Source organism: Dermacentor albipictus, chromosome 3, assembly GCF_038994185.2.
Source record: "Dermacentor albipictus isolate Rhodes 1998 colony chromosome 3, USDA_Dalb.pri_finalv2, whole genome shotgun sequence".
Lineage (NCBI taxonomy): Eukaryota > Metazoa > Arthropoda > Arachnida > Ixodida > Ixodidae > Dermacentor > Dermacentor albipictus.
This window is the reverse complement of record NC_091823.1, coordinates 43,245,984-43,273,132: the sequence shown is the minus strand read 5'-3', so window position 1 is coordinate 43,273,132 and position 27,149 is coordinate 43,245,984. Positions and strand designations below refer to the sequence as shown.

The window sequence follows — 27,149 nt, the reverse complement described above, 5'->3', positions numbered from 1 at the left end:
CAACCGATTTCGGAATCAGCAGCGTCTAATGAATCAATCTTCATAATACACGCTAGTTGGGAGAAAGCGATAACCGCAGTCACTTCTCCTAGCTTGCGAACTTCAAGCGTTACCACGAATCGAACCCAGTTTGGTGCTATAGGTTAGAGCCGTCGCTTCAATGGGTGCCGCCATGTTTGCTGACGCAAAGCTTCTGGGGCCGCTGTTTGGGCTACCGCGAAATCGATGAAATAGCGTTCCCAACGCAAAACCCAAACGCAATTAGCGTTTCGCGCATGCGCAGTGGCTTCGACGCTGTTTTCATGGGGCCCCAAAACGTTTGGGACCCCTATTCTAAAACTTTCTAATAAGTAAAGGAAGAGCACAGCCGCAAGCGTTTGTGAAGTCGACGTGGGCTGAAAAAAACCACGCGGTATATTGTTCCGAAGCATACTTTTATTGTCACACACACCACACACAAAATCAACTAAGCACATCACTACACAATATACTGGCACTTCAGCCTTATTATAAGCATAGTGCCGCGATTTCAACAAATGCAAAATTGAAGAAATGGGAAACAAAGAATACAAAATTCGCTTCTCGTTAACGCAAAAAAATGGTTAAATAAGTAAGCTACGATCACAGCTTTCTTTGACTTGAAAGAAGCATGTATGGTGTGAGCAATCGCTGGTAAATATTGCACATAGTTAACAATGTGTATGCATAAACAAACCCGGTGGACAATACGTTCCCTTAAAAGGTGTTTACAACGTAGTTATCTTTTTTTTTTCTTGTTCACTGGTTAAATAAAGAGCACATACAAACAAACCCATTTGACAAAGAAACATGTACTTAGCGAGCGAGCAAAAATGTACCAAGGTCAAATTTGCTTTCGTATCACAGTGAGCCAAGTGTGTTTAAATAGAAGAAACCACATCTCCGAATGCTTCACTATTCAGTACAGCTTTGTCTGATTCACTCGTATGCCAATCGCGGTCCGAGATCATGGCGCTCTATTGTTGCCACTGGCGATGCAGAGATATTTTAAGCGCGTATGCGGTTTTTCGTAGATAACGTTCCGTGCTATCACTTGCCTGACTGACGTGAACCTTTCGAGGTGTAATGCAGAGGCCACAAGTGGGGTGCGTTTCAATTCAAGGAAACACAAATAACCAGTTAGTACAGTAAGTCCGCGATCCACTTTCTTTCTGTATTTTATTTTACAGCGGGAACACGTAATTCTGTGGTAGGATGTCTAAGAATTTCAGAGAGCTGTGCCGATAGTTTCAGCGTCGCGCACAATCACGACGACAAGCTATAGAACGGCTTCCCAGGCATTGTAATCGGGCCGCATCTGATCTGTTATTGTTGGCATTCACTGCGAATTGTGCCACAAGGAAATCTGGGTCACCTTTACGCATCAACTCTGAAGCCCTTTCTTAGCAGACCCTCCTTTAAAACGAGTAACCTCGACCGACTTCTTTTTGGCGTGGGACGCCGCGACGCAATTTTTCCGCGATAAGAGCGCGATTTTCAAGCGGCGTGAAACCTCCGAAACATACCTCCGCCTGACAACGTCGAGGTGAAAATACACACATAATGTTGTCGTGCGCGAAGTGCGGCTGCTATTTATCTGAGACCCTAATCTAACGACGTAGCGGGTCGATTTACTTGCCCGTCTCCTTCTTGACGAGACGCGTAGCGGCGGAGATCAGCAACTGCGGAATGTACTATGAGCCGCAAAACAAAATAATTATTATCTACAGGACAGGTGGTGAAAGGGGCTGGGATATCGCGCCGGCGGGAGCCGGAGGAGGCCTAGGCGACCTTGTCTTCCTGCCTGCGCACCCTCTGCAGCACGCCTCGGGCATCGGGCGCGTAGCGCGATTTCCAGGTCATGGCGACCGCGGAGTCGGCGAACATGCTCGGGAGGTTGAAGAGCAGCAGCGCCAGCAGCCAGCCGGCGGTGCCGTCGCAGCGATAGTAGCGCCGCGGCCGCGCCCTGGTGAGCGCGTGCGCCATGGCGTCCACCACCTCGGACAGCTCGCACCGGGACACGCTGGACAGGAAGCGGACCATGGCCCGGCAGCGGTCGCGAGCGTAGCCCTCGCCGTACGCGGCGCGCACGTGGTCCGGGACGGCGGCGAACCGCTTCAGCAGGTCCTGCTCCACGCGCGGGTTGATCTCGGTCCTGCGAAGGCAAGGGCGGGGCGACCGAATGTAAAACCCCTTAAACTTCGTAAAGAAGCGACACTCTCCTTCTCCGCCTTCACTCCTCCTTGTTTCTCCTCTCTTTTACGCTCCCACCTCGACCGTGGCGCCGCCTACATTGCTCGAGCGTAGCAACGGCGCCAACATGCGCTCCTCGCCACTCCGTAGACGCTCCTCGAGCAAAAATGGAGCTGATGCATGGCGCGAGGGCCCACGTGATGCTAATAGGCCAATAGCGACGCCGCGTCGGCCTCGGCCAGAGCGCGCGAGGAGGAGGCGGCATTCTTCAAAGCGTGGCAGTACTTTATGAAGTTTAAGGGGCTTTAACCGAATGTGGAGACCGCTGTGGCAACTGCTCGGAGCGCTATTAAAGCGTCCGTCTTTCTTTATTATGACGCCAGCGCCACCGGACTCGCCGGTTATACGCCGATCTGTGGCCGCGGCATGCACTCACACGTAGTAGGTGGGCTCGATCGTCGACACTCCGACGCCCCACTGGGCAAGCTCCCGCCTGAGGCCGTCGGCGAGTGCGATGACGGCGGCTTTGGTCATGGCGTACGGCACGATCCACACGGGAGCCACGCGACCTGCGCACGTGAGAGGAAGAACACGAGGCGAAAGCTTCGCAGTCTGGAGCCGAAGTGAGTGTGACTGGTTCAGGGAGTCGACCGGATATCGCCGGCACATACATATATCGCGGTGGAACGGTAACCATAGTCTTTCGCGTAATAACAACAGCGCAGAATTGGGAAAAAGAAATCAACTAAAGTAGTGTATTGTTTCCACCTTCTTGCGAGTATAACATCTTTAATCTTAAAGGTCACGTTGATTCGGTCAAGCTATGCTTAGAGGTGCTCTGAAGATACGTGGTCATGTGCAGCGGTGATTCTTCTCTCCATTACGAGACCGAACAAAAAGAAAAAATCTTATTGCTCTGAAATCGGACTATAACATCCTCGACACTTACGACGAACGAGAGCAATGCGTATAGGGCACACACACAGTTCGATTACGCATGGCCTACTTTGCACTGGTGAAGCAAGTTCGGTTACACACTTCGGGAGAAACTCGGTAGTAGACGAGGCACAATACCCTTCCTCAGAAGCTACACAATGGGAACACAAGTATAGTGAAATAAAGAACAAGAACAGGTCACAAGCTATTTTAATTAGATATCATATTATAAGCCGACTGTATATCCATTTCTGAGGTATCCGTCTTTAGAAAACTATGGGCTGATCCCGAAGGCAGTGTACTTTAACTGCGTTTCTAACACTAGCTGTCTTGAGGGAAGAATGCGGTAAACGGGCATGTGCCAGACGTTTCAAAGGGCGACTTTGGAACTAAAGAAGCATGCGGGCGATCGTGCCCTAATGGTTAGAACATTGGGCTGCTGCGCTGGAAGACAGAGACTCGATGCCACCATCGGTCACTAATTTCTTTATAGCATTATAGGAAGGCTTCACGCCTCCTTGCAGGTATATAACGGAAAATTCGAGGTGCGTTGAGCGTACGCGGTCGCGTCACAGTGTGCCCGAAATCGCAAAAGAGATACGAGGCACAGACACGTCACTGGTCAATGAGAGTGCGCAAGGTCACCTGCGACGCACGCACCTTTCAAAACTACGCAATCTAAGCGTGATGTCGCATAGTTAGAGGCGTTTAGCTCTGGCCTAGTCCTTTTCAGCAATCTCTCCTTCCTGGCATCCGTACACGCACGGCTTCTCTCACGGAAATAAAAACTCCTAAAATGTCATCGAGAGCGGGCTGAGATACACATATTTTTCGCACTTAACGAGATCAAATTCGTTCCAAGAACACGACACCTTCTTAAAAAGGCATTACTTGCAATCGTGAGTGCAGCGCGGCATTTTATTTCGGATAAAATTTAAAGCTCACGAGCATCTTCTGAGAAATAGGTCCACATAAAGCAAAGAGTGCGGAAACAGAGCATTGTAAAGAGAAAGGCGCTCACGCGAAGAGCTTTTTCCCGCAGCTGCGCACACCGAGGGTAGTTTTTCTCTTTCCGCCGTGCGTGACTGTGCGAAAGGAATGATTTCTGGGACGGCTCCATGGCCTTGACGCAACCAGCAAAGGGGGACGCGTAACAGCGTCACCCTCCGTGGTTGCTTTATGCCTATGGTGCTCGGCTGCTAAGCACGAGATCGCGGGATCGAATCCCGGCCACGGTGGCGGCATTTCGATGGGGGCGAAATGCGAAAACACCCGTTTGCTTAGATTCAGGTGGGCGCTAAAGAACCCCAGCTAGTCAAAATTAATCCGGAGTCCCTCACTATACGGCCTGCCCCATAATCAGATCGTGATTCTGGCGCGTAAACTCCCATACTTAAAAAAGAAGAAAGCTTTCACCCAGCATTAAGTGATACAAAATCAGTGCACCGTCTTGTACCACGATGAGAAAGCCTAATCACAAACTTCAAAAAATTCAGCACCTTTGAGAAGTGATGTCACCCGCGTAGCACGACGACCTGTCGATTTCAATGAGGGGCAGGAACAAAGTTGAGCGGGCTCATCTCTTACCAGAAAGTGTTGACCTGGGCTGGTTCGTTACGTTCTATGTTGTGAACAGCATGGCATACAAGAAAACCTAATTAAGCCCCATCATATTCCTTCGAGCTGTTTACAGCGTGCGTCGTCGTTCGTTGTAACTGTTCACTGCAGAGTCCGTAACGAGAGTACCGGGCCACCTCCATTATATTTCAACATACAGCGCATAAGAGATGGGTACTGCCGTAATGTCTTAGAATACATTACCGATGTAACGACAGGTTTGAGGCATGTATAGACTAAGTTCCACCGGTAGGCCCGGACTGCGTTCGTTCACATACTCATGGGTCCGGGGGTCCGCGCCGGGCCGGAAAATTCGGCCCGGGCCGTGGTCCAAGTTGGTACCGCGTGGGTCTACACGTGGGCAGTCGGGTGTTGCTGACCAGAGCTAGGCTATTGCCTCGGACACTAGAGAGTTTTAGTTTAGGGGACGCAAGCGGCTTGCTTACGCATGAACTAGGGGCGATGGTACTGGGCATGCGCAGACACCTACGTCCGGATCTGCGCATGCGCAGTACCCTCGCGTCTAGTTCTTGCGTACGCAAGCCGTTTGCGTCCCCTAAACTAAAGCTCTCTACTTTCATTACGGGTTGTAAAAAAAAAAACGAACTGTGACTTCTCTTTCTTCTTGAACGGACCTGCGTAGCTGGCGACGAAAACGAGCCTGCCTCTGGAGCGGCGCAGCAGAGGCAGGAAGGCCCGCGTGACCCGCACCGTGCCGTGCACGTTGACGTCGAACATCCAGCTGACCTCCCTCTGGGTCGTCCACTCGAACTCGGTGAAGATGTTCACGCCGGCGTTGCACACCACGCCCCACAGTTCTGCGCGACAAAATGCCGAGGCGCGTGCGACAGCCCACGAGTGAACGTTACTGTTTGTACGTTCCTGAAACGACGTGCATACCGCAGCACACACGATTAAAATCATCAGGTGCGTGTGCTATCACGCAGATTCAAATGTGATGAATTGCGTAAACTACTCCAATGGGTTGTTACGTTTCCAGGTCCATCTGCATTTGTAACAGTGTCTTAATTCAGACTTCGGAATGTACACTTGATTGGGGCTATATACTCCATGCTTAGAATCCCGCACAGACCGAATGCACCTCGCACCTCCATGTAATTACGCATATCATGCGTTCTGAACGGTTATTTCCTGATCGCGTTTCAATTTATGCTGATGTTGCACATGAAACACGAGTACGAAGGAACAAAAAAAGAAGAAAGAACAAGTTAAACGTCCATTAGCACGTTAAGGGTTTGTCGGCACCAGCACGTTTTAAAGGTTCACCGGAACATGCACGACTCTGCATGCATGTTGCTATGAACGCAACGGTTTCTAGCAATAAAAAGATAAATTCCATCATTCCTACAGCCATATTGATTATGTGACTACGGTGACACATACATTACGGGAAGATATAACTTACCAAGACCTACCGTAACTAACATCCCAAGCAGGAGCCACATTTGATCACTGTTGGCTGCTGTTTTGGTAAACCTTGGGGAATTACAACCGTTAGGGCTCATCATATGTTGCTTCTGAAGCCATTATCTTAATGTTTCAAAGGTTCAGTGCTTTGTCATCGAAATTTAACAAGAGCCAACTCAAACATTACGCTTCCATACTTTATTCTCACTTAACCAAAAGTAAAAAGGCATTGCTTTAGCATTTGCTCTAGAGAATCAGTAATGCAGAAACACTACAGAAGATCATATATACTGCTTTTATTTGTGACCATACCAGAGTACGTGTAGGCTTGCTCGTATCGGCTAAATACCATCAATATGAACTTCACCTCAGATGACAACTAGCCCCCTGACCGGGAAGTTTATGCCCACGCAGTTTTTTAGCCGTTTATAATATACCGGAACCCCTCATTTTGAAGGAGAAATGACTGATGAGGCTAAGACAATACGAAAGTCTGAAAGTGAGCTATATATTACTTCAATGCGAACGTAATGAACAGTGCTTTCTTTAGAGCTTGCCCTCGTTTGCATACTTCAGGGGTAACACTTCAGCAGGTATATACTTTCCGGCCGCATGTGTCAGCGCTATACGAGTACGGCCCCTATTGCGAAACCTCCCCGCCTCGTCGTTGAAGAAACTCACGGTGTTGTCCCGCCAGTTCCCGCTCGACTAGGGTCACTGCTTCGGCGACCTGCTTGTCGTCGGTGACGTCCAGCGGCACCACCCGCAGGCCGGAGCTGCTGGCTTCTTCCAGTTCCGAGCGGCTCTGCTCCGGGAAGAGACAGCCGGCGAACACCTTGTAGCCCTCGCTGTCCAGCCGCTTCGCGAGCAGCCGGCCGAAGCCACGGTCGCAGCCTGCGGCATAGCGCGGGATATAGGAAGACACGTGTGGGCCCGCGGTGAACCGGCGTGGTCATCACACCGACTTCCGTGGTTATTCGTCGAGCCTAACGTCCCGGAGCAACACAGGGGCTATGAGAAACACCGTATATCGGAAGGATCCGGATTGATTTGAGTGCCTGAGATATTTAGATGAGCACAGAATTATGCGGTACGCGAGCGTTCTCGCGTTCCGCCGCCATCAGAAAACGCTCTCTCTCTCTCTCTCTCTCTCTCTCTCTCTCTCTCTCTCTACGGCAGGAATTCGAACCCAAGAGCCCGTGCTAAGCAGCAGTGCACCACGTGTGTTGTGCACCACGGCCTCGCTGATATGGTCACAAACAGTGATGTTTGAATTCATCGGATACCTTGTCTCGGCACTAAGTGCGTCTATTGAAGTATAACTAACTTTGACATGTCATGTAGTTAAAGATTTGTTATCTCGTTTTTATGTGTACTTGACCATTGCTTATGCAAAACCCCAGAACAGGAGTACTCGGGCAGGTAAATAAAAAGACTTTAAATAAATACTTAGATGAGTAGTGCAGGCGAATATCATCATATAGAAAACAATGCGGCGATGTCTTAATCACGTGCTTTGTTTTCGACCACTTCGGGTGCGTTCACCGACATTCGTCGGGTTCGTTCTCCCCGCGAAGCCGGCACGTGCCTCGGGCAGGCGGCCTGTCCGCCTATGCGGGCAAAACGCTGATTAGTTAATCAAGCGGCTCTGTAAAAGAATTCACTGACACATATACATATCGCTTATCTGAAAGGACGAGAGGAGAGAAAAAAATTACCGGAAGCGTATGGAGCATATCGCTTAGAGAACTGCGATGGACATCTCCCGTCCCTCTCATTTGGCACAAGTAATTTGCGGTCTTATTGGATCACCGAGGAAGGGGCTCTATCTATTGTGTCAACAGTGCGACGAAGCCTATAGCGATCTTGTCTCATCCTGTACTCAGTTATATGACAGAGAAGAAATTATCTACCTGCATGCACACCTTACAGGAATGAAAATATGAATTTCAGACGTTTCCCGGTTATCAAACTGAAGCGTATATACTGTATACTTATATCAGCTTGTATTGCGGGTTTTCTTTTGCTGACGTTATTTACGCCATCCAAACAACCGGCGACGTTCAACGACCCAAATGGTGGCTAATGAAGCGGATCAACGCGTTCGCTCGGCTTGCGCTGTCCCGGATGACCGAGGAAAGACAAAGGATGCGAAAACAATTGCAACGCAATCGTTGCCACTTCCTGGACGGGGCTTCAGACCGCAGTAGCGATTCCGCGGCGAAGTGTGTGTGCCAGGAGCCCCGTATATCGACATTTTTTTTTTTTCGTAAACCTGTGTAAGCAAGCAGTATAAACAGAGTGCTATATATTAAAGGCAGAGTTGTCGCTGAGCGCGTTTCTCGAGACAAAGGAATTAGCAACCTTCTTGACGAATGACGTCGTGGTTGAGACCATAGCTTGAGACGCGGAGTGTATATTTCCTATCTTTGACGTCATTGCGTGCGAACAGACGAGCAATTTCCAGCGTATTGGAGAGTGCGCTAAAGAATTACATAAGCACTGACCATCAGCCGTAGGATAATCCATTTACAGTGTCACGGTATAAGATTACGGAAAACGTCGATAAGATGCGTCGTTTAACTTTCGTTATACGCTTTTTTTTACTTTTTTCTTTCCTTCTTCCGTAAAGTGGTATGTTGCCCCGATGGCCGTGGCATTGCGATGACGTCTTTCACCGAGAACTCTTACAGCTAGAAGACAGCTATTTCCTATCCTTTGTGGCAGCTCCCTTTACTATATGCTTTACAGGGGCGTTATCAGAGTACTATCAGAGTACTATGTTGGGCTAGTTGGTGCGTAGCTTAAGAGTGATGTGCGGTGCAAGATCAACGTCAGCGGAAAAATTAAGAGGAGACAGAAAGAGCGCCATACTCGCAACTAATTTTATTCCAGGAAGCATCCAATACATAGGCACATATATTCACACAATGACCACACGCGTCACACGTGAAGGAATGCGGACAAAACAGATGAACTTGCAGGACAGCTATTTCAAGCCAGACAGACTGTGAGCAAACTGAATCTAAAATTTGACATTCGCTTTTGTGATGTGAAACCGGTTTTATCCGGTCTTAGTGTGTCTGAATCGCTGGTTCGGGGCCTGAAAGGCGTCAGCAGAAAGGTCTGGGCTCTTGCAGAGAGAGGAGATAAAAATTTGGAGGACGCTTAAGTTTCGCCTTTAAGAGTGGAACGCGATAGCCTTCAAAGATGCCTGACAGCTTCTCACGCTTCCCGGCAACTGCAGCTTATGTAACTTTAATGTTTACGGAGAAACGCTGGCGGCGGACACTATGCACGAAGGCGAGCTTTCTGGTAGAAACGCGGCCTCTTGCCTGGTCCAAACCCCGAGGTAGTGCCCAGCCACGCCAAAAAAATTAAATCATTTTCAGGTTTTCGTTATCGTTTCGTACATTTAATAATTCAGTCAGAAGATTAACATATAAGGCATGCGCTGTCGGTATATTGTTTCACGACACTTGTTTTTTCGCGGCAGTAATGAGCAAGGGCAGTAAATTCTTGAATGCTTTCCTTGTTAGAACAGAAATAGAGACTTTATTGCAATGAACAGCAATAGTATTCTCGTATGCTAGTACTTTCACATGTGCTGTCTGTAGCTTAAGACCTTTATGCGCTCATTGTTTATGATCCCCAGGCAGAGAGGCTCTAGATAGGCCGCGAACAGCAGGTGTGACAGCGGACAACCTTGTCTTTCCGAAGAGCGCACACAGATGCTGTCAGTGAGCTCACCGTTTAAAATTAATCGCGCCGTGCAGTTCACATACGCCAGCCGGACGCCGTTCGATATGACGTCACCGACGTTTGAGTGTTCCAATAACATAAACAGGACATCATGCGATAGCCGGTCAAATGCTTTGACGAGGTCCGGTTGCATCATTGTTACTCGGGAGCCGGTCACATCAAAGCATTCCAAAACTGTTCGTACAACGTGTACATTTGTTGCTATGCTACGGCCTTTAATGCCACCCGTCTGGTGCGGTCCAACCAGATTTATTATCACACTTTGCAGCCTTTTGGCCAGTATATTCATGAATATTTTGTAATCCACGTTGGTGAGGCTTATTGGACGATAGGACCCCACCAACAAGCGTTTTTCCGGATCGTCCGACTTGGGGATCAAAACAATACGTGAACAGGTAAATGACAGCGGTAGGCCTGCCCACTCTCGTATGATTCAACTAGACTTTGAGCAGAATATTGGCGACGTGGAACTTAAAAGGTTTGCAAAAAGCAGCGCTTAGCCCATCAGTTCTTGGAGACCTTACTGTGGGGAGTTCGTCTATTGCGCAGTCCATTTCAGCCAAAGAAATGGGTCTTTAGAGAGTTGTTTTGAGTTCATCATCAAGCTTTGCCATTAGGTGCAAGAATCCTGTGTGAAAGCCGTATTTCACCTCAAGTCTGTGCCAAGGCAATTCATTGTAGTTTTCTACAATCGCGTTTCGGATCGCAGCAGGCTCTGTAGTGCGACGCCTCTATAATTATATTGCCGTATTTATTTTTGATTCCCGTATCGCTTCTCGTCGGGTAACGCTCGCTTTGTTGTCGTTTCACCCGCCCAGAATTTTTCAGACCTCGCTCTTATCACTGCTTCCTTGTACTTTTCAGTATCAAGGCTTCCAAGCTGTTGTTTCACTTCTTTTATTTATTTCGTTTATTTTCCTGGTTGGAAGCTATCCATGATAACTAAATAATCGAGTTCCTCATGCATTTCTTTCGTTTTTTCTTTTCCGCCTGTCGAATTGCACCGGCTTTTTCGATCGCCATAAGATTTACTCTCTGTTTCATCTCTTCCCACTCAACCGTATAGCGGGAGGGCTGCGTTGAAAGTAATTCTTTTCATTTCTTTCGCTGTCTCTGTTATGAAGTTTTTGTCCTGCAAAAGTTTCGCGCTCAATTTCCACAAATGCCAGTTAAAACGTCATCTCCTCTTCATTGTGCCAAAAGGAACGTTGTGCGAGCAACTAACTGACAGCATGGTGTCTTCTTTCCGTTCTTTGTATACGATTTTCTGCGTTTGCCATTCTGTCGGCGCATCGAGTGACTGCACCGTATTTATTCGAATGAGTCTGGGTATTAATTTGATTTCTGCTGTTTCCACTCAACGCGGTATTCTGCTCGTTGTTCATCTTTTTGTTTTCGAAGCTGAACTGCCGTGCTATCTGCATTTACGCTCCGAACGTCGAGAGTGAATGCCAAGCTTTCTGTGAAGCTATTGAAACGCATCTGAGGCGCGACAAGGTTCTAATACAGCTAGGGGACTTCAATTGCGTTTGTTTTGCTCAAGACCGCGCAAAAGCTTTGCCGCTGAGCGATAACAGTGCCCAATTCCTTAACTCTATGGTCAATGATTGTAACCTAGACGATAGTGGCCAGTTGTTTGCTAGCAACTCAACACAAATATGCACATTTTCAACGATATAGCCACGCCAGATTAGATCGAGTGTATGTCTCTCTAGGACTTGTTCTATTGTGCAATGGGTATGACGTTAAGCCCGTAAGCTTCAGTGACCATTGTTTAGTTATTGCGGCATTAGGCCACAATTGCGCGCATGCTTATACCGTGCCAACGCCAACTATCACTTTGAGACGATTGACACGTGTGTCACATCGCGTGTATCGTGGGTGCGCGGGAGAACATGTGGGTGCACCAGTTTCTTTTGGGCCAAGGAAGTAGAAATAAAATTAACAAATTTATAGCATGAATAACGGTTTCACGAAAGCTCCTTTCTTTCGCATCTGCAGGCGCTTGCGTTCATTTGCCCTATTTTTGAACTTTCATTGGACTGTGTGTAGCACGTGTGCGTTTGTCTTCATGTGTGCGTTTAAATGTAATATAAATAATTTTTGCTAGACGTTACTGATATTCCCATTCAATAAAGAGGAAAAGAAGTGCGGTTGCACATCTTGTAGTAAGCGGGTTATAGTGTGCTACAAACACACGGACAACAGAAGTAGAAGCGGACAAAAGTGGACTGTCCACTACTACTTCCGTTGTCCGTGCGCTTATAGCACAGTAAAAGCCCATTATTACAACATGAACTTCCACCAACTAGCCCAACTTGCTGCTCTACGGCGGTTGTGGCCTAACACTGAGAGCATCGGTCTGCTGTGTTGAGGTGACCGAGGTTCGACCCCACCATCACGCACGTAATTTTTTTTCTAATTATGAGCTACTGAGCAAGAAAAGCAACACCACCCTTCAGTAAGGGTCATACATTTCCTGGAGGGTCTGCAAAGAAAGCTTGGCCTTTAAAAACAACTGCAGCACGGGTAACGCTTTACGAGACGTCGGCGTCCCAGCATATCAAGTGGTATAACGATATGTTCCGGGAATTCCGAGTGCGCATCGGTATGTCCATACGTCACAGCACCCATAGGCCTCCCAGTATTAACCGTTAAATATTGCAACGGACCAAACCGATAAGTGTCCCATCAGCACATATCAACAGATCTACCTGGCAGATATAGCTTGACATTTCCGGGAATTTCTACTCTCGTTTTCTCTTTCTCGGAAGGGTGCCCCGGCTCACCTGTGACTAGCACGGCTTTGCCCCTAGAGCTGAGCTTGGCGTTGGGCAGCAGGAAAGTGGTGAGCGCCCAGCCGAGGAGCAGCGTGAGCGCCAGCAGCGTCAGGAGGGCGCCCAGCCACCACAGCGCGTACGACCACCCGTGTTCGTGGGACCCGGGAAGCCATCGCCACAATGCCACCAAGCAGGCAGCCGCGAACAGGTGCACGGCGGCGTCCCGGCGGACCTGCAGCTGAACGTTTAAAACGTCATCGATTTAAAGGGACACTAAAGTGGAACATTAAACCAGATTAGATTGGTAAGGTATCCCTCCTAATCTCTGTTTTCGCCAATATTGCAATAAGAGGTTCTTGCTAGGTTCTTACTACTGTCATGTCGTCGATTAGGGACCTCCTCCTGCACATTCTTGTTGTCTATTTAAACTTCAAGAGAAAAATAAATTACTGCTACTACTTCTTTCCACTGTAGAAGAGAAATTGAAGGCCAACATTCCTCTTTTTTTAATTTCGCGGTGAAAGCTCGGCGCTGTACGTCAGTGTGACGTCATGGAGTTCACAATACTTTCTCGCTCGTATTTGGGACGTTGTGTCGCATTAAATGTTCTCGAAATTTGCCAAGTCCATTCTCTGGCTCCTTTAGAGCACAACGTGGTCGATCATTACCAATACTGAAAAAAATAAGGCCTGAGCAGGCACCGTCAAAGTCCATGACGTCATGGCTGACTGGCGCGAGAACTTCCAGGAGGCATCGCCACCCGTCTCTGGACTTACCAATCCTCCTCTCAGGATAAGGGCGACTTTTCGGTATTGTAGAAGGCTAATTCACTAATACAGCTCAAATTATTTTTCTGTTTAGTGTACCTTTAACAATTTGCAGCTGCGGCCACCGCTTAACACTTAGAAGTGTGACATACTGAAGCAACTTTTATGTTACAGCGAAGCTATCGTTGCGTTTAGACACGTTGGAGAATGTAAGCTCCAAAGCGGATGCACAAATGTTTGACGAAAATTTGTTGGGAGAACCAATACAGCTAGCGCTAAGAAATTTAGAGCGTATCTTCTTCATGTCGAGCGTCACGTATGTGGAAATGTAAGTGTGTATAAGCAATTACACGCTTTGTGTGTAACCATACCCAAGTTCTCTTAATTGCGCTTAATATAGAACTCGCTGGAGTTGTAACGGAAATTCAGAACTGTTATACATGTCAAGACAAGGCTTAGTAGGAATGACAATGTGATTGACTGAAGTGAGAAACATGGCGCACAAATTTTTAGCACCATAGATGCTTTTGGGCAACCGTGCGAAATTATCAAATATGTGCCAATTGGCGTTCTCAGTACTTTCTGGGGGACTGAAACGTTGGTCGGGGTTACGATTAATTCATCGCCAAGTTCATTAGAGCAGCGATAAGCGTGCGAATGACAGAGATGACCGAGGCAAGAAAAGGTGAGTTCGCTGAGGAATACAACGGGAGGAGGATTACGGTACATGCAGTGTACGCTATTTAGACAGCCACGACCGGGTATACAACGCTATGGCCCCTCAGATTACATCCGTGCCGACTAAAGCGCACATCAGGGGCACTTTTACGCCTGAGGCCGTGTTTAGTTGTCGCTGCGTCAACATGTTTTCATCAGAACCCGCTGTTGGCCGAGTTGATGAAACATTGCAATGCGCGCACACACTAGATGGCCGTCAGTCCGAGCGCTTGTCGCTTTTCCTGTGTAATTTTTTCGCGCTCAGACCATTTTCATACTATCGTGGTGCTTCGACTTTTCCGCTTCCAGTAAACAATCAAGCACTTAAGGAAGGCGTCACGCGGATTTCCGTGCACGTAATGCGAAAAACGAGACGCAAAAAGAGGACAAATAGAAAGCTGTGCCGCCTTTCTTTTGTGTGTCCCGTTTTAGAGCAGTTTCTCGTATTGATGGCTTGCCAAATTGAGTTTCCGTTTCCGCGTGAGGTTCTGGCGAACATGCGCGTTCCAGCTCCAGGAAGGTTCGCCGTATTTCATATCCGAGTCGCATAAGTGAGAAGTGCGGCACCCTGCAACAGCCGGTTGCAGCACGACCGCGTTCGTATGGATCTCGTCACTTTCGGTGCTGCGTACTCGACTGCATGGTTGCTCACAGCAAATACAATGCCTGCGAGAAACGTGTAGTCGCGCCAGTGGAGTCTTGCATATCCGGGCCTCGTCATGCATTACAGAAAAAAAAAGTAGAAGACTTCGACTCCAGTTTAATTGTAGCTCCAGTTCCGGAGCTACACGCGCGTCATGTATCCACAGTTACGTTATAAAAGTGCAGCTGGCGTTCAGCTATCTGCGTGCGCTTGCAACATGCACCGCAAGCAAGGACCTTAGACTGCGCCCCCGCATTTACGAGCCTTGGTAGGATTACTCCGAGAACAGAATAATTCCACAATTCTAGACACGCCCTTTCAGATGTCATGTGTGCTTGTTGTTTCCAATCAAGTACGCGGCTCCTACCCACCATGGGGGATTGGTCAGGAAATAAATTCATTATTCCAAATTATAATGAGGAATAAATTTCCGAACATGTATGAAATTAGCGCTGTAGAACGTAAAATTATCTTTTAAGATAAATCCAGTGAAGTCAGATCGAAAGAATGATAATTAATGTAAAAGTACAAAAAAAGGAAAATTTAGCAGGGCATTCGGTTGGATTCCATAATACATTTTTGGACACGGGAGCAAACATCCCTGTGGTTGAATCCCGAAGTGGAGGCCAAACAAAAGAATAACAGGTTTTGTTAAGTCCAGGCCAAGTCTTGGAAGAGGTATTTCCGATATTCTTTTTCTTGCTGCCGTCGTTTAGTTGTTGGTCTCGTCATCGGCGTTTCACTGTTCCTATGCGTATATCTTATCAGCTCTGTTTACGAAGCTAAACCAGGTCAAATTTATTACAACAGATATTGTGTCCTTTCCATAACTTATCAGCAGTTCATTAAAAAACTATGACACATACAATAGTACAATAAAATGACACTTGAACTACCTCAAATTAGTCTTGTGGAGATCCTCCAGGTGGAACAAAGTCCCATGAAAATGGCAAAATTGTCTTCCGACCGAAAACTTCACAAGATGTCTCCGCGCTACCCTCGGGAATGTAGGCAGACCTTGCGCCTCAGAGATGTCCGGGGCACTGTGCAATTGAGAGCGTCGCTGTCTATGCTAAGCCACCTTGACTCAAGAAAAGAGCGGTGCAGATGCTGACGCGATATCTAAAAGTATACGCGAGAATGCGACCGCTGCTGTGTCATATGTTGTCTCTTGTCAGCATTGTTATATATATATATATATATATATATATATATATATATATATATATATATATATATATATATATATATATATATCGGCATCCGTGTTGTCGTGGCTACACCACTTGAGAACGTTGGTGTCCCTACAGCCGAGTCTATTTAAAGTTTTTTCACAGTATTGCCGGAAGTCATTTTGCGGAAACCGCAGGGCACCACAAAGGCGACCGATAACAGAACTTGCGTCATTAATGAAGGCGTATACGAGAAGAGCAGGAAGAGGCGTAGTCGGAACTTGCCGCAGAGAATTAATGGCAGTGGCATTCCTTACTGCCCAAGCTCTCCTGACGTACAAAAAAAAAAGAACGGCAGTCACGTGACGGGGTCGGCGCTTGTACTACACGTGCAGCTGTGGAGAACAGCGGATCCTCTTTTGCTGCTCACTTTGTCCACGCTGTAACAATACGCCCACGAAGTTGCTCATCACCGCGGTCTCGCGCTCTTAGGTTAAGCACGAACGCGCAGCCGCAAATTTCCTAAGTCGAGGGCGAGTTTCGTTTTTCTTTTTTTTTTCTGGCGCTGTATTTTAAATTATCCTGTATAAGGAGACTTTCATTGCGAAACTTGTACAAGGTGCGAAACGTTTTAAAGGCTCGTTTTCAATTTTTTTTTTCTTATGCTGAAGACAAACCACATAAAGTAGTAACAGACAATGAATACCGAGAAAGCGTAGGGGATGATAATTGTCTTGGTTAATTTAAATGTAGAAATAATCAGGGAGAAAAAGGAAAAGTGAACGAAAGGGTAACTTACCAAAGGTGGGGACTGAACCCGCACCCTCCGCATTAGTCGTTACCAATTATGCAGCTGCGCTGGCCATCCTCTCGTTCACTTTCTTGGGGGTTTTGTGTACAGGAGCGGCCCTGGCAGTGCTAGCCAGAGCCGCTCATGGCCAAGGCGGCGAACGCGGAAAATCCGCCGGCATGTTATTTTTCCGTCAACTTTTCGTTTCTGTTTACGTGGTACTGTCTAGAATTGAAATAAACGCAACAATTAGCTTCCCCGAACCTTTGCCTGGCTTCATTGTCTGTTACTTTGTATATAATTAAGAAGGGGGAGGGCGACCTATGGTGTAGCACGCTGTGATATAGAAGTTACATAAACAGGAAAAAGGGTGCCTCAGAAAGGCTGGCCAACGTTTCGATAGGTTAACATATCTTTGTCAAAGGTCTTGGTCCAAAATAGGTCCACCTATCGAAACGTTGGCCACCCTTTCAGAGGCACTTCAGCCTGTTTATAGAACTTCTGTATCACGGTTCGTGTATTATTGTGACTAACAAAAAAATGCAGCTTCGCGGATCCGCTGCTTCGTCTCGCTCATTGCTCGCTCCTTATCTGTTTTACGAGAACAGTTTGAGTTGCAGACCTGCGAAACAGAAGATTTAGAGAAGTTAGGATTGTTTGGCTCTCTAAAAAAAAACAATTTCGCAACTAACGGCAGCTCGTGGGTGTTCGCGTTAAGCATTAAAAAAACAGTGCGCGCACACCAATGGGTTCGTGGTATCGTTAAATAACCTATGTTAATAAAATACGTGAGACAAAGCTCTCTTGTGGATGTTGTTACTGTGGAAGTGGCATTTGCACTGTATATTGCTAAAGAACAAATGTGCTTGCCGAAACCCTTGAGTTTACTTACCACGTTCGTTCAGATTTGCGAAATATTCTAATTCGGTGGCTTCACCCCATCACAACAACTATTCAGAGACCGCGCCGTCCAACACCATCTATCCACTGCCGCTCTTATGGCTGCATAGAATTTGCGTGATGACACAGGGCAGCAGAAAATTTATTTCCCGATCGATGCAGGGGACGGAGGCCCAGAGGCCAATACTCGAATACTAAATAAAAACGTTTATGCAGCCACCACCTGGCAGCCACCGAGAAAGCGATGACCTAGATATTCTAATAGGGTAAGCGCGCGTTATTGACCTTGTTAAACGTAAACATGGGAAGTTGAGGCACTCGCGGCATATACTATCAGAGCAAAGCATCGAGGTCATCTGGAGGCTATCGCGTAACGTGCATATTTAATGCGCAACTGCTGAATTTGTTTCCTGCGGCGCGTGCTGATGCGATATCAATGCGCTTGGAAATTTTTTTTTGCGTGTGTGTGTGTGTGTGTGTGTGTGTGTGTGTGTGTGTGTGTGTGTGTGTGTGTGTGTGTGTGTGTGTGTCTACAAAGGACTACAATTAAAAAAACTGTGGGCATGATTTCGCGGTTGGAAATATTCGCAGAGCTTTCGGATAAGAGCAAGCTTATTGTTTCGTGCACGCAGCTCGGTAAGTATTGTAATGCCGGGTACGATGTCATGGTGGGGCGCTTTTACTTCAGCGAAGGTATATTATAGTTCCGAAATAGCAAAAAGTATTGCGACCAACGAAATGCCACTTCACACTTTTTTTCGTCAACCTCATCCTTTCTATAGGTTGTGTTCAATAACGAGAACCTTTTACTCAGAATCCTAGGTATCGGAGATTTAGAGATAGAAAAAAAAACATTGTTTCAGTTGAGCACAGCTCGGTTGCTTTTGGACATGTGGAACCGTGCTAATTTTGAAAGATTGTAGCGTTTTGACAACTACAGCACATATTGACTAGCACATTGTAATTTGCATTTACGACCTTCTAAGAAAAATTCAGAGGCTGTCGTAAGTGACAGCAATACCATAGCGAACATTTCTACAAGAACAGCAATGTGAATAGGGGAAACACTGTACTTTAATGTTTAGCCTTTAACAACCCAAAGCTTTACTTTTAGTGTCACAGATCCACGGTCAAGGTTATAATTTGATCATCTGCTGTTCTTTAACCTGGATTTAATCTGAACACTCGAGTATTGCGCATTTCGCATACAAATCTCGCTGCCACGGGTCAGGGTTCAGCCCTTGACGTCCTACCCCATAGTCCACTCCAAGTCCCACATACACCGCCATATACCGTCGGGTGGCGCCGGTTATCAGGGAAGCCGAAACCCAGTACATAATGTGGGGCTCGGCGTACTACTTAAGAATCAACAAAACAGCGCACAATCCCCGTTGCAGCCCATGCATCCTAAAGAACGAAGTAGGCGAACGGTGCTCGTAGGGCACTATCCGATGCAGCGTTGCTGCAAACATACCAGGCCGCCGATGAATCTGTCCGCGGACAGGGACGTGAACATGGGCTACGCAGATTCGGCGTCCCCGGCGCCGCCGCATGGGAGGAGCTGCACGACGCTTGCCTGCAACGCGGGAGCACAGCTCGCTACAGCGTGTGTTGTGAGTATGGTGCAGCAGCAGGCGGCGGCTGCGGCGGGCGGCAATGTGGCGCAACGGAGCAGCCCTGTTTCCTCGAGCCACTTCGAGGTCAGGGCTGTCGTCTTCTCGCCGGCCGGCTCCTCCTTGCCGCTCCAGCGGCTGCGCTGCACGGCGGCGTCATCGTCGCAGTCGTCGCCCCCTCGAGATACCGGCCCTCTCGCCGTGCATGCGTGTCCAGCAGATTCGTTCGGTGACGGGGTTCACGGTGTGTAGCGTCCCAGAAACCGCCCGCGCGAGCGCGCGCGCTTGCGCTCTCGCGTTGTGCAAGTCACCGACGCGCGCGCGCGAAGCCGTCGCCGCCACGCAACCGCCCCGCCGTGTGCAGCGCGGCGTAATTGCCATCTACATGTTGCGCGCACGAATTCTGAACCGTGCATACGGAGCGCCCCACATAAGCGGTGCTGCTCCCAAGGTTCAAGATGCAAAACTAGCTCTTGAAAGCGTGGGTCAAACCGGCTGACGAACAGGGTGGGGGAAAAGAGATTGACGGCTGCAGGTCAGGACGAGTACAAAATAAATGTTTGCACCTAAGTTCTCTTTCCCTTCTTCCCCACCCAACCACCCCCCTTTCTTTCTTTCTCTCTCTCGTTTGTGGTTCTCTAGTATCCAATTGCGAAGTTGAATTGCTTGAGCGCTTGAACTGCTCGAGCGCTGTGAATATTTAATTACGTGATTGTTTTGATTGCTTATTGCTACCAGTACCGGCTTCAATTTCAGGCGTCAAGTCCACCGTGAGGCCGTACGCTTTCACACGACGTCGTGAAGATTACAGTTGATGGCCAAGTGGTATCATAAACAGCTGGCTTGACGATGTGCGTATGACTACACACATATGCGTGCAGGCATATGCAGGCTTACCCACCGTGGTTGCTCAGTGGCTATGGTGTTAGGCTGCTGAGCACAAGGTCGCGGGATCGAATCCCGGCCACGGCGGTCGCATTTCGACGGGGGCGAAAAACACCCGTGTACTTCGATTTAGGTGCACGTTAAAGAACCCCAGGTGGTCGAAATTTCCGGAGTCCTCCACTACGGCGTGCCTCATAATTAGAAAGTGATTTTGGCACGTAAAACGCAATAAATTTAATATGCAGGCTTCGGGCCACAGACCGAAGTATGAGGTGCGTACACATTTCCTTCACCTCCGTGCTGATTCTTTCCTTCTTCCTCGCTTGAGGAGCAGGAGAAGGAAATAGAAAGGGAGGTAAGGAAGTGTAAAATCGGCTGGCTGCCCTGAACTGGGGTAACGGAATGTAGGAAATTAAAGATGGTAGACGAAGAGCTGTAATAAAATAAAGGAAGAGAACAAAAATTTCCCAGAAACCATCGACAATGATCGTCAATATAAGTGAAAAGCCTAAGTGAAACGAACGAACGAATGTTTTTTTCTTGCTGAGTTCTACCACTGGCCTACAACGAAAACAGACGAAAAAGGCAAAGGAGATTGCCTTTAAAGAGTAAGAAGGCGAATTACTGGCCGTCGTCGATGCGTCGCTGATGAGAAGAGCCAGATATACGCGAACGCTGCTTTCACTAGTGATGCAACTAATGTTTCAAGGCCGCAGCAGCTGTTGCAACTCCATGGACACTATAAGTTAACGGATTATTTAGGCACCACCTTGGCATTTCTTCTGTGGTTCCCGATTCATTGGGCGCTTTTGTCTTTTCTGTCTCCGTAATGGCGAAACAATATCTATAATCTGTAATTCTGGGCACAGCAGTGGTGGACACACTCAGAATGCAGTTTGACTGGGCGCACCCTCGAATATGTTCAGTACATTTTCGCATTGTTTCTTTCGGCTGGCAGCGTGCACACGAAAGGTTTTATGCAGCTGCGAATGTGTCCGAACGTCCGCCTTAACACCCTGAAGAGTACCCGCGAAACACGGTTTCTCAACAACAAACAGCCTTGCGAGGAGAACTACGATTCCCTCGTTTTCAAGGCGCAAAGCACAAAGTGCCCGTCCTTGACACCATTTATACGAGCTTGTCCAAATTTTCTGTCATGTAGGCACGTTTCCAAGCGTGGTTAGCAAAGCCACTAACGTAGGCACATCTACTTTCGTCAGAACGTCGAGTTCAAAAAACTAAGCTGGCTCTACGCGCGCTGGGTTTTGTTGCGATAAAAAAAATCAAGTAGAAGCCAACGATTCCTCTTCCCAGCAAAGAACGCAAGGGGCGGCGCGCACAAGGAAGCGAGCGCGCCCTGGAAGGTAGTGACCGTGGGTGAGCAATGTTGCTCAAAGATCAGAACCGAAGGGATGAAGAACGGGCTGCAGCTCAAGCGCTCAATATTATTTGCGATCAATGCTCGGTGGGCTTGGTGAATCGTAGATGAATCGATTAAGAGATTAAAATCATTTGAAAAAGGAACCTGCTCGCACAAAAAATGAACTTATGTTGTAACGCTGAATGCGCGGCTATCGCAAATTCCTCTAAATAGGACAGACGGACAATGCATGCCGTCTACCTCAGTACTCTGTACGTATCCAGAGTAAACAAAGGCGTTTGGACAGAACCTAGAATCCAGCCAAGTTTCATATCACGCTGTTCAACTGTTCAAACAATACAGACACTCACAGGAAGACGGACGCTTGAAGGGATCAACAGTGCTAAAACAAAGAATGTTTCAAGTTGGAGCCAGTGTTTTGGCACGGGGACCTGTCTTTGTCAAGTCGAAACAATACTGCATTGCGCTCAGATGTCCTTGTGTGATGCACAGAAAAAAAAAAAAATCCGACTGACAAAAGCTTCTTGATGGCTTTCTCGATAAGCTCAATGCATAAAATAAAATTTCATTTTTTAAATATAATCCTATACAATGCAGACAAAACCTTTATCATCAATAGTAACAAAGCGGGTGCCGGTCGTCGGGTGTATCAATGTGACTCAGAAACACCGAAACCAGTCTAAAGGTTATGTGGGAATGGCTATCGAAGGGGAGTGTATGACACTGTGGGAGGCGCCCGAAGGAAGCGCAGGGGCAGCAAAGCTTTATGTTCACTTTTCTTTCTTTTCTTTTCCTTTTTTTTGTTCATTTTGCTAAGTGGGCCATCGGCCATGTCTTGATAAATGTACCTGAACCAAAGCAGTATTTGGCTCGGTCAGTCCTTACAAAAGAGAACGCGTGGGAACGCATGGCTCCCGATGCCTCTCCACCTCTCCGTCTGCAGCGGAAGAGTTCGGCTGTCCTTGAGCGAAACAGTTACTGCACGTACGCGGCAGGGGTATGGGCAAAATATAGAACCGCAAAGCATATGCCACTCTTCTCCCAGGAGCCCCTGAAATCTTATTCTACCTCGCCGTGAATACTACGTTTGACAATAGGCTGTGCACATGCCATAGTTAGAACTCTTTAAAAGTGACTTGTGCATACCGTAGCTCAAGTTTTCTTCCATAAATAATGTATAGATTCAAATACAGAAGTACGGTAATCTTCGTTAAACGGAATTGCCTTATTTGTAGGTTGTTTTTTGGCGTGTGTGTGTGGTATAGTTCGCAGTGCATGAATTATCGAGCGTATTATTCCAAGCGCCGGACGCTTTCCGCCACACAAGTCACTACTTAGAGAGACCAGGAGAGGTTCCTCCGTACTCTACAAGTCAATACACTCCCACCCAACCAGACATTAATTTCATAGCCTCTACACAATTCTCTTAAAGACGCCTATCACGTCATTTGAGCGGTGGGAGGTACAGCTGACCGGCGATACCCTGGCGGAACAAGAAGCTCTCGTCCAGCAAGTACGTCGAGCAGCCATGGCCAGTGGAGTCCTGGAATGAGGACACCACCCACTCGACCTCAAGAGCAACCACCTCGATGGTACGAATAAATGTATTCTCTCTCTCTCTCTCTCCGCAATGCAGCTTCTGCGGAGAGTCCAGGTCCCTTAGTAAGGGGTTGCAGACAGGCACCACTTTTGGTGGTGGTGTTTAATTGGCACAACAGTGAGAAATGGTACGTGCGTCGAGAAATGCGAGACGTATATAGTGAGCATCATTCGACGTGTCGATTCCGTGTGCCTTCTTGCTGAGACTATGATCGTCACGTTTCTCGCTGCCACCATGCACTGTTCTTCCGGTTCCCGCATTAGGGTGCCTCCACGTCCCGCATGGGGCCCCCTTCGCCACGCTGCTCGTACATCGCTGAAGTGCCTTTGTTTATCTATATTTGCTCTCTTGTGTATGTATGTAAATAGTTGTCTTCTTTACTCTCTCCTCTCTGTTGCGCCCTCTCCCTGCCCTATTACTCCCCTGACCCCATCCCAGAAAACGCTGACCGCCGTTCAGGTATCAGCAAACTGCGCTATAGAGACAGTTACAGTGCGGTTGCCAATTATCTCCTTTCCTATTAACGCGAAAGACTTAAGTGGCTCGTTGCAATGGCTCACACCCGAAAAAGTCGTCGTCTAGTCCACTGATGCAAAAAAAAATATCATCGTCAGGAATTGCACTTACCCATGTAAGCAAGCAAAGATGCAATGGCTGCATATGAATGAAGAAACGAAAGAAAGAAACAACGAAAGAACAAAGAAATAAAGACGGTTAGAGAGAACGAAAGCAAGAATGGAAGAACCTTTAGGTAGTGCATTAGGTGCTCGCATGCGTAGCTGAGGAGGTCGACCTACAGCGCGTTAGATGCGGATATATACAGAATGAAAGGCAACGGACCTAGAAGATTAGGGGGCCCCTTGCGCATGGGGCCCTATAAACGCTTGCATCCCCCTAATCCAAAGCTCTCTTAATTTGTGCATACGGTGTACCTCAAGGATCCATTCTGGGTTCGTTGCTATACATTCCGTATATAAAAGACATCGCTAACATTTCACTTACCCCGGATGTCATTCCTTAAGCCGATAATACTAGCTTACTTTTTCAGGAAGTAACTTAGGTGAAATGGAAATAGCGGTTAATAAATACATGAGTAAGTTAATCATTTGGTTTAGTTTACAAAAACCAAATATAAATTTTAAAAAGAAACAAATTTATTGTTTTCGAGCCTAGAAATAAACTAGCTAATACTGATATTTGTATTCAATTCAACAGTTGCATGATAGGGCGGGTATCCGTTTTTAAATTCTTAGATGTTGTTATTAAGTAACTCTCAATTGGGCAGCACATGTAAACAAAATACATAAAAGTGTGTCAGGATTATCAGCCGATTTTTACAAGTGTATATTTCTTCTTCCGCAGTGGCTGAAAAGAAAGTCGTATTTCTCACTCATTGAATCCTATCTGAACTACTGCTTATTAATATGGAGTTTAACAAGCAAAACAAACATAGATAGATTAATAATTCTGCAGAAACAAGCAGTGCGGTGCATTGAGGACCTTAATCGTGAAGATCATACGGCAGAATTCTTTCTAAAGCACGGTATTTTAAAAGTTAATGAATTATTCGATTGAAAATTCCCATCATACATATTCTGTAAGATTTGATTATATGAGTCTTCATTCTATAATACGTACCTACCCAGAAATACTCAATGAAACGTTTGATATGTTCGCTTGAAGACACCGCAACACACAACCAATTATACAACAAAATAGCTTAATTGTCAAATGCCAATCTTCTTGCATGCATAAGGTTTCATCGGACTCGTAAAGCAATCAACATCATTCTTCAATTAAAAAAAAAACATGATAAAATCATACCTCCAGTCCTATTCTACTAAACAATAGGAAATTATGCCTGTTCATGACAGGCGTTATACTACATTTATGGTATGCTCATTTTGGCATTGCACTTCTGTATTTATATTTTACTTTGATGAAATAAAGGTGTTGGTTAAAGGGCATATGTACGTAAATTATGTACGTATATGTACGTAACGTTTTCAACATTATTCAATATTTACATTTACTCTATAGGATAAATTTACAAAATTTGCGTACATATGCCCTTTAACTAACACCTTTATTTCATCAAAGTAAAAAACAAATACAGAAGTGCACTCGCATGTGCAATTACCACATGAGCTATGTACGAGTTGCAGGGTCACTGCCAGGCAGGCATCATCTGCCTTTCTGTCATCCAAGACTAAGCTGTGTCTAAAACCATAAACGAAGGAAGGAAACGCGTCATGTATGAGACGCACACTGCAGCCGGGCTCCTCACCCTTCGCTCTGGACACGCTGCGATACATACAGGGTGTTTCAGCGAACACTGTCAAAATTCTTTAAAGGTTGTCTGTGGCAGATAGCACAATTCTAGCTTATGAACCGGTCTACTGGAAGCGGCGGACACTACTTGCACGCACAAAAAAATGAAATGCAAAATCGACTAATTAACAAGACTGCACTAATTAGCTTTTAGCTAATTACCTTATGACGCATATTGCAATTTACAAATTCTAGCAGTGGACTTCGCAGGTCGGGTTCACCTGGAGCGAATTCGAAATATTCTAAATACCCGAACTTTGCGTAGAAGTGCATTGGCGTTCCGGTTACTTGTGTGCTTCAGTGCATGAAAGGACGTTTTGTTAACAAATGAACTGGAACGCCAATGCAGTTCTCCGCAAATTTCTGGAATTTATATCTCGAAACTGGTGTCTTCCTGAGAATTCGTTCCAAGTGGACCCGCCTTGCGAACTCCACGGCTAGAATATGTAAATTACAATATGGATCATAAGATAATTAGCTAAAAGGTAATTAGTGAATTCTTGTTAATTAGTCGATTTTGCATCTAAACATTTGTGCAAGTATTGTACGCCGCTTCGTGTAGACCAGCTCATGAACTAGAATTGTGACATCTGCCACAGGCAACTTTTAAAGATCTTTGAAAGTGTTCGAGAGGTTTAATGGTAGGAATGGTGTAAATAGCAGCCGGAAGCACCTACAAAGTGAGGGTGGGTGGGAATGATGATGATACCTTATATAATGGTACTGGCTCATTGTGTGGGATAGGCGGCAAGAGGTAAAGAAGCTTTGCTGTAAGAATTGAGCACATGCTCCGATTATACTGATGATGATTATGATGATGATGATGATGATGATGATGATGATGATGATGATGATGATGATGATGATGTGCCTTCAGAACATCGCTCGTACCCACTAAGGGGGATGGCCCTGTAATCGAGTGATTTACGTACAGTTAATTAATTTTTCTAAAATGAGATTGAAAAGGCATAACTGGACATAAAACAATAGTTTAAAAAATGGCTACAAGTGTATTCATGTGTGTTGATACATTTATATCTTCATGAATCTTCTTCCTGTGTATCTGTCATGTCTTTTTGTACATGCATGGATATGTAAATCTTAACCGTTAGGTAATACCCCTCCATTCACAGAAAATAAAGAAGAAGAAGGAGGAGGAGGAGCGCGTAATTGTGAAGTGGCACCAGATAACTTAGCAATTATATTTTGGAATAAATAAGAACACCCGCCCTGGTTGCTTAGTGGCTATAGTGCTGGGCTGCTAAGCAAGCGTGGATGCGCGATCGAATCCTGGCCACGGCGGCCGAATCACGGCGGGGGCGAAATGCGAAAACACACGCGTACTTAGATTTTAGGTGCACGTTAAAGAACCCCAGATGGTCCAAACTTCTGGAGACCCCTGGTATACGGCGTGCCTCATGATCAGATCGTGGTTTTGGCACGTAAAACCCCATAATCTAGTTTCTTTTTTTCTTAATTCATTAAACAACTTCGAATGAAGGTGATTTAGAAACATTTACAATGTAGAATTTACCAATTACAATAGGAAAGTGGCAATCAGAATTTCGCACTGGCCTTCGTCATCTTCCTTCGGCCGCACGTTGTCGTGGATGGCC

At 46.6% G+C, this 27,149-nt stretch overlaps 1 protein-coding gene across 2 annotated transcripts; it reads right to left on the bottom strand.

Annotated features, from left to right (window-relative positions):
- Positions 1-415: 415 nt before the first annotated feature.
- On the bottom strand, positions 416-19,748 carry LOC135902523 (retinol dehydrogenase 5-like). Of its 2 annotated transcripts, XM_065432639.2 has the most exons (6): positions 19,198-19,748; positions 12,744-12,972; positions 6,874-7,086; positions 5,400-5,582; positions 2,648-2,780; positions 416-2,173 (listed from the first exon to the last, which is right to left on the bottom strand). In XM_065432639.2, exons 1-6 carry the CDS (start codon positions 19,237-19,239, stop codon positions 1,801-1,803), a joined length of 1,173 nt encoding a protein of 390 aa, XP_065288711.1. In that variant the 5' UTR covers positions 19,240-19,748; the 3' UTR covers positions 416-1,800. The 2 variants fall into 2 exon arrangements, with proteins under 2 accessions (XP_065288711.1, XP_065288712.1); XM_065432640.2 differs by lacking the exon at positions 12,744-12,972.
- Positions 19,749-27,149: the final 7,401 nt, after the last annotated feature.

Bases quoted from the DNA above. Each gene is read 5' to 3' on its own strand.
- LOC135902523 (XM_065432639.2), bottom strand. From the start codon at position 19,239: ATGTTCACGTCCCTGTCCGCGGACAGATTCATCGGCGGCCTG. The intron at 5,583-6,873 runs GTGAGTTTCTTC...TTTGTCGCGCAG, and splicing joins GGAACTGGCGGGACAACACC to AACTGTGGGGCGTGGTGTGC. The intron at 2,174-2,647 runs GTGAGTGCATGC...TTGCCTTCGCAG, and splicing joins ATCGAGCCCACCTACTACGT to GACCGAGATCAACCCGCGCG.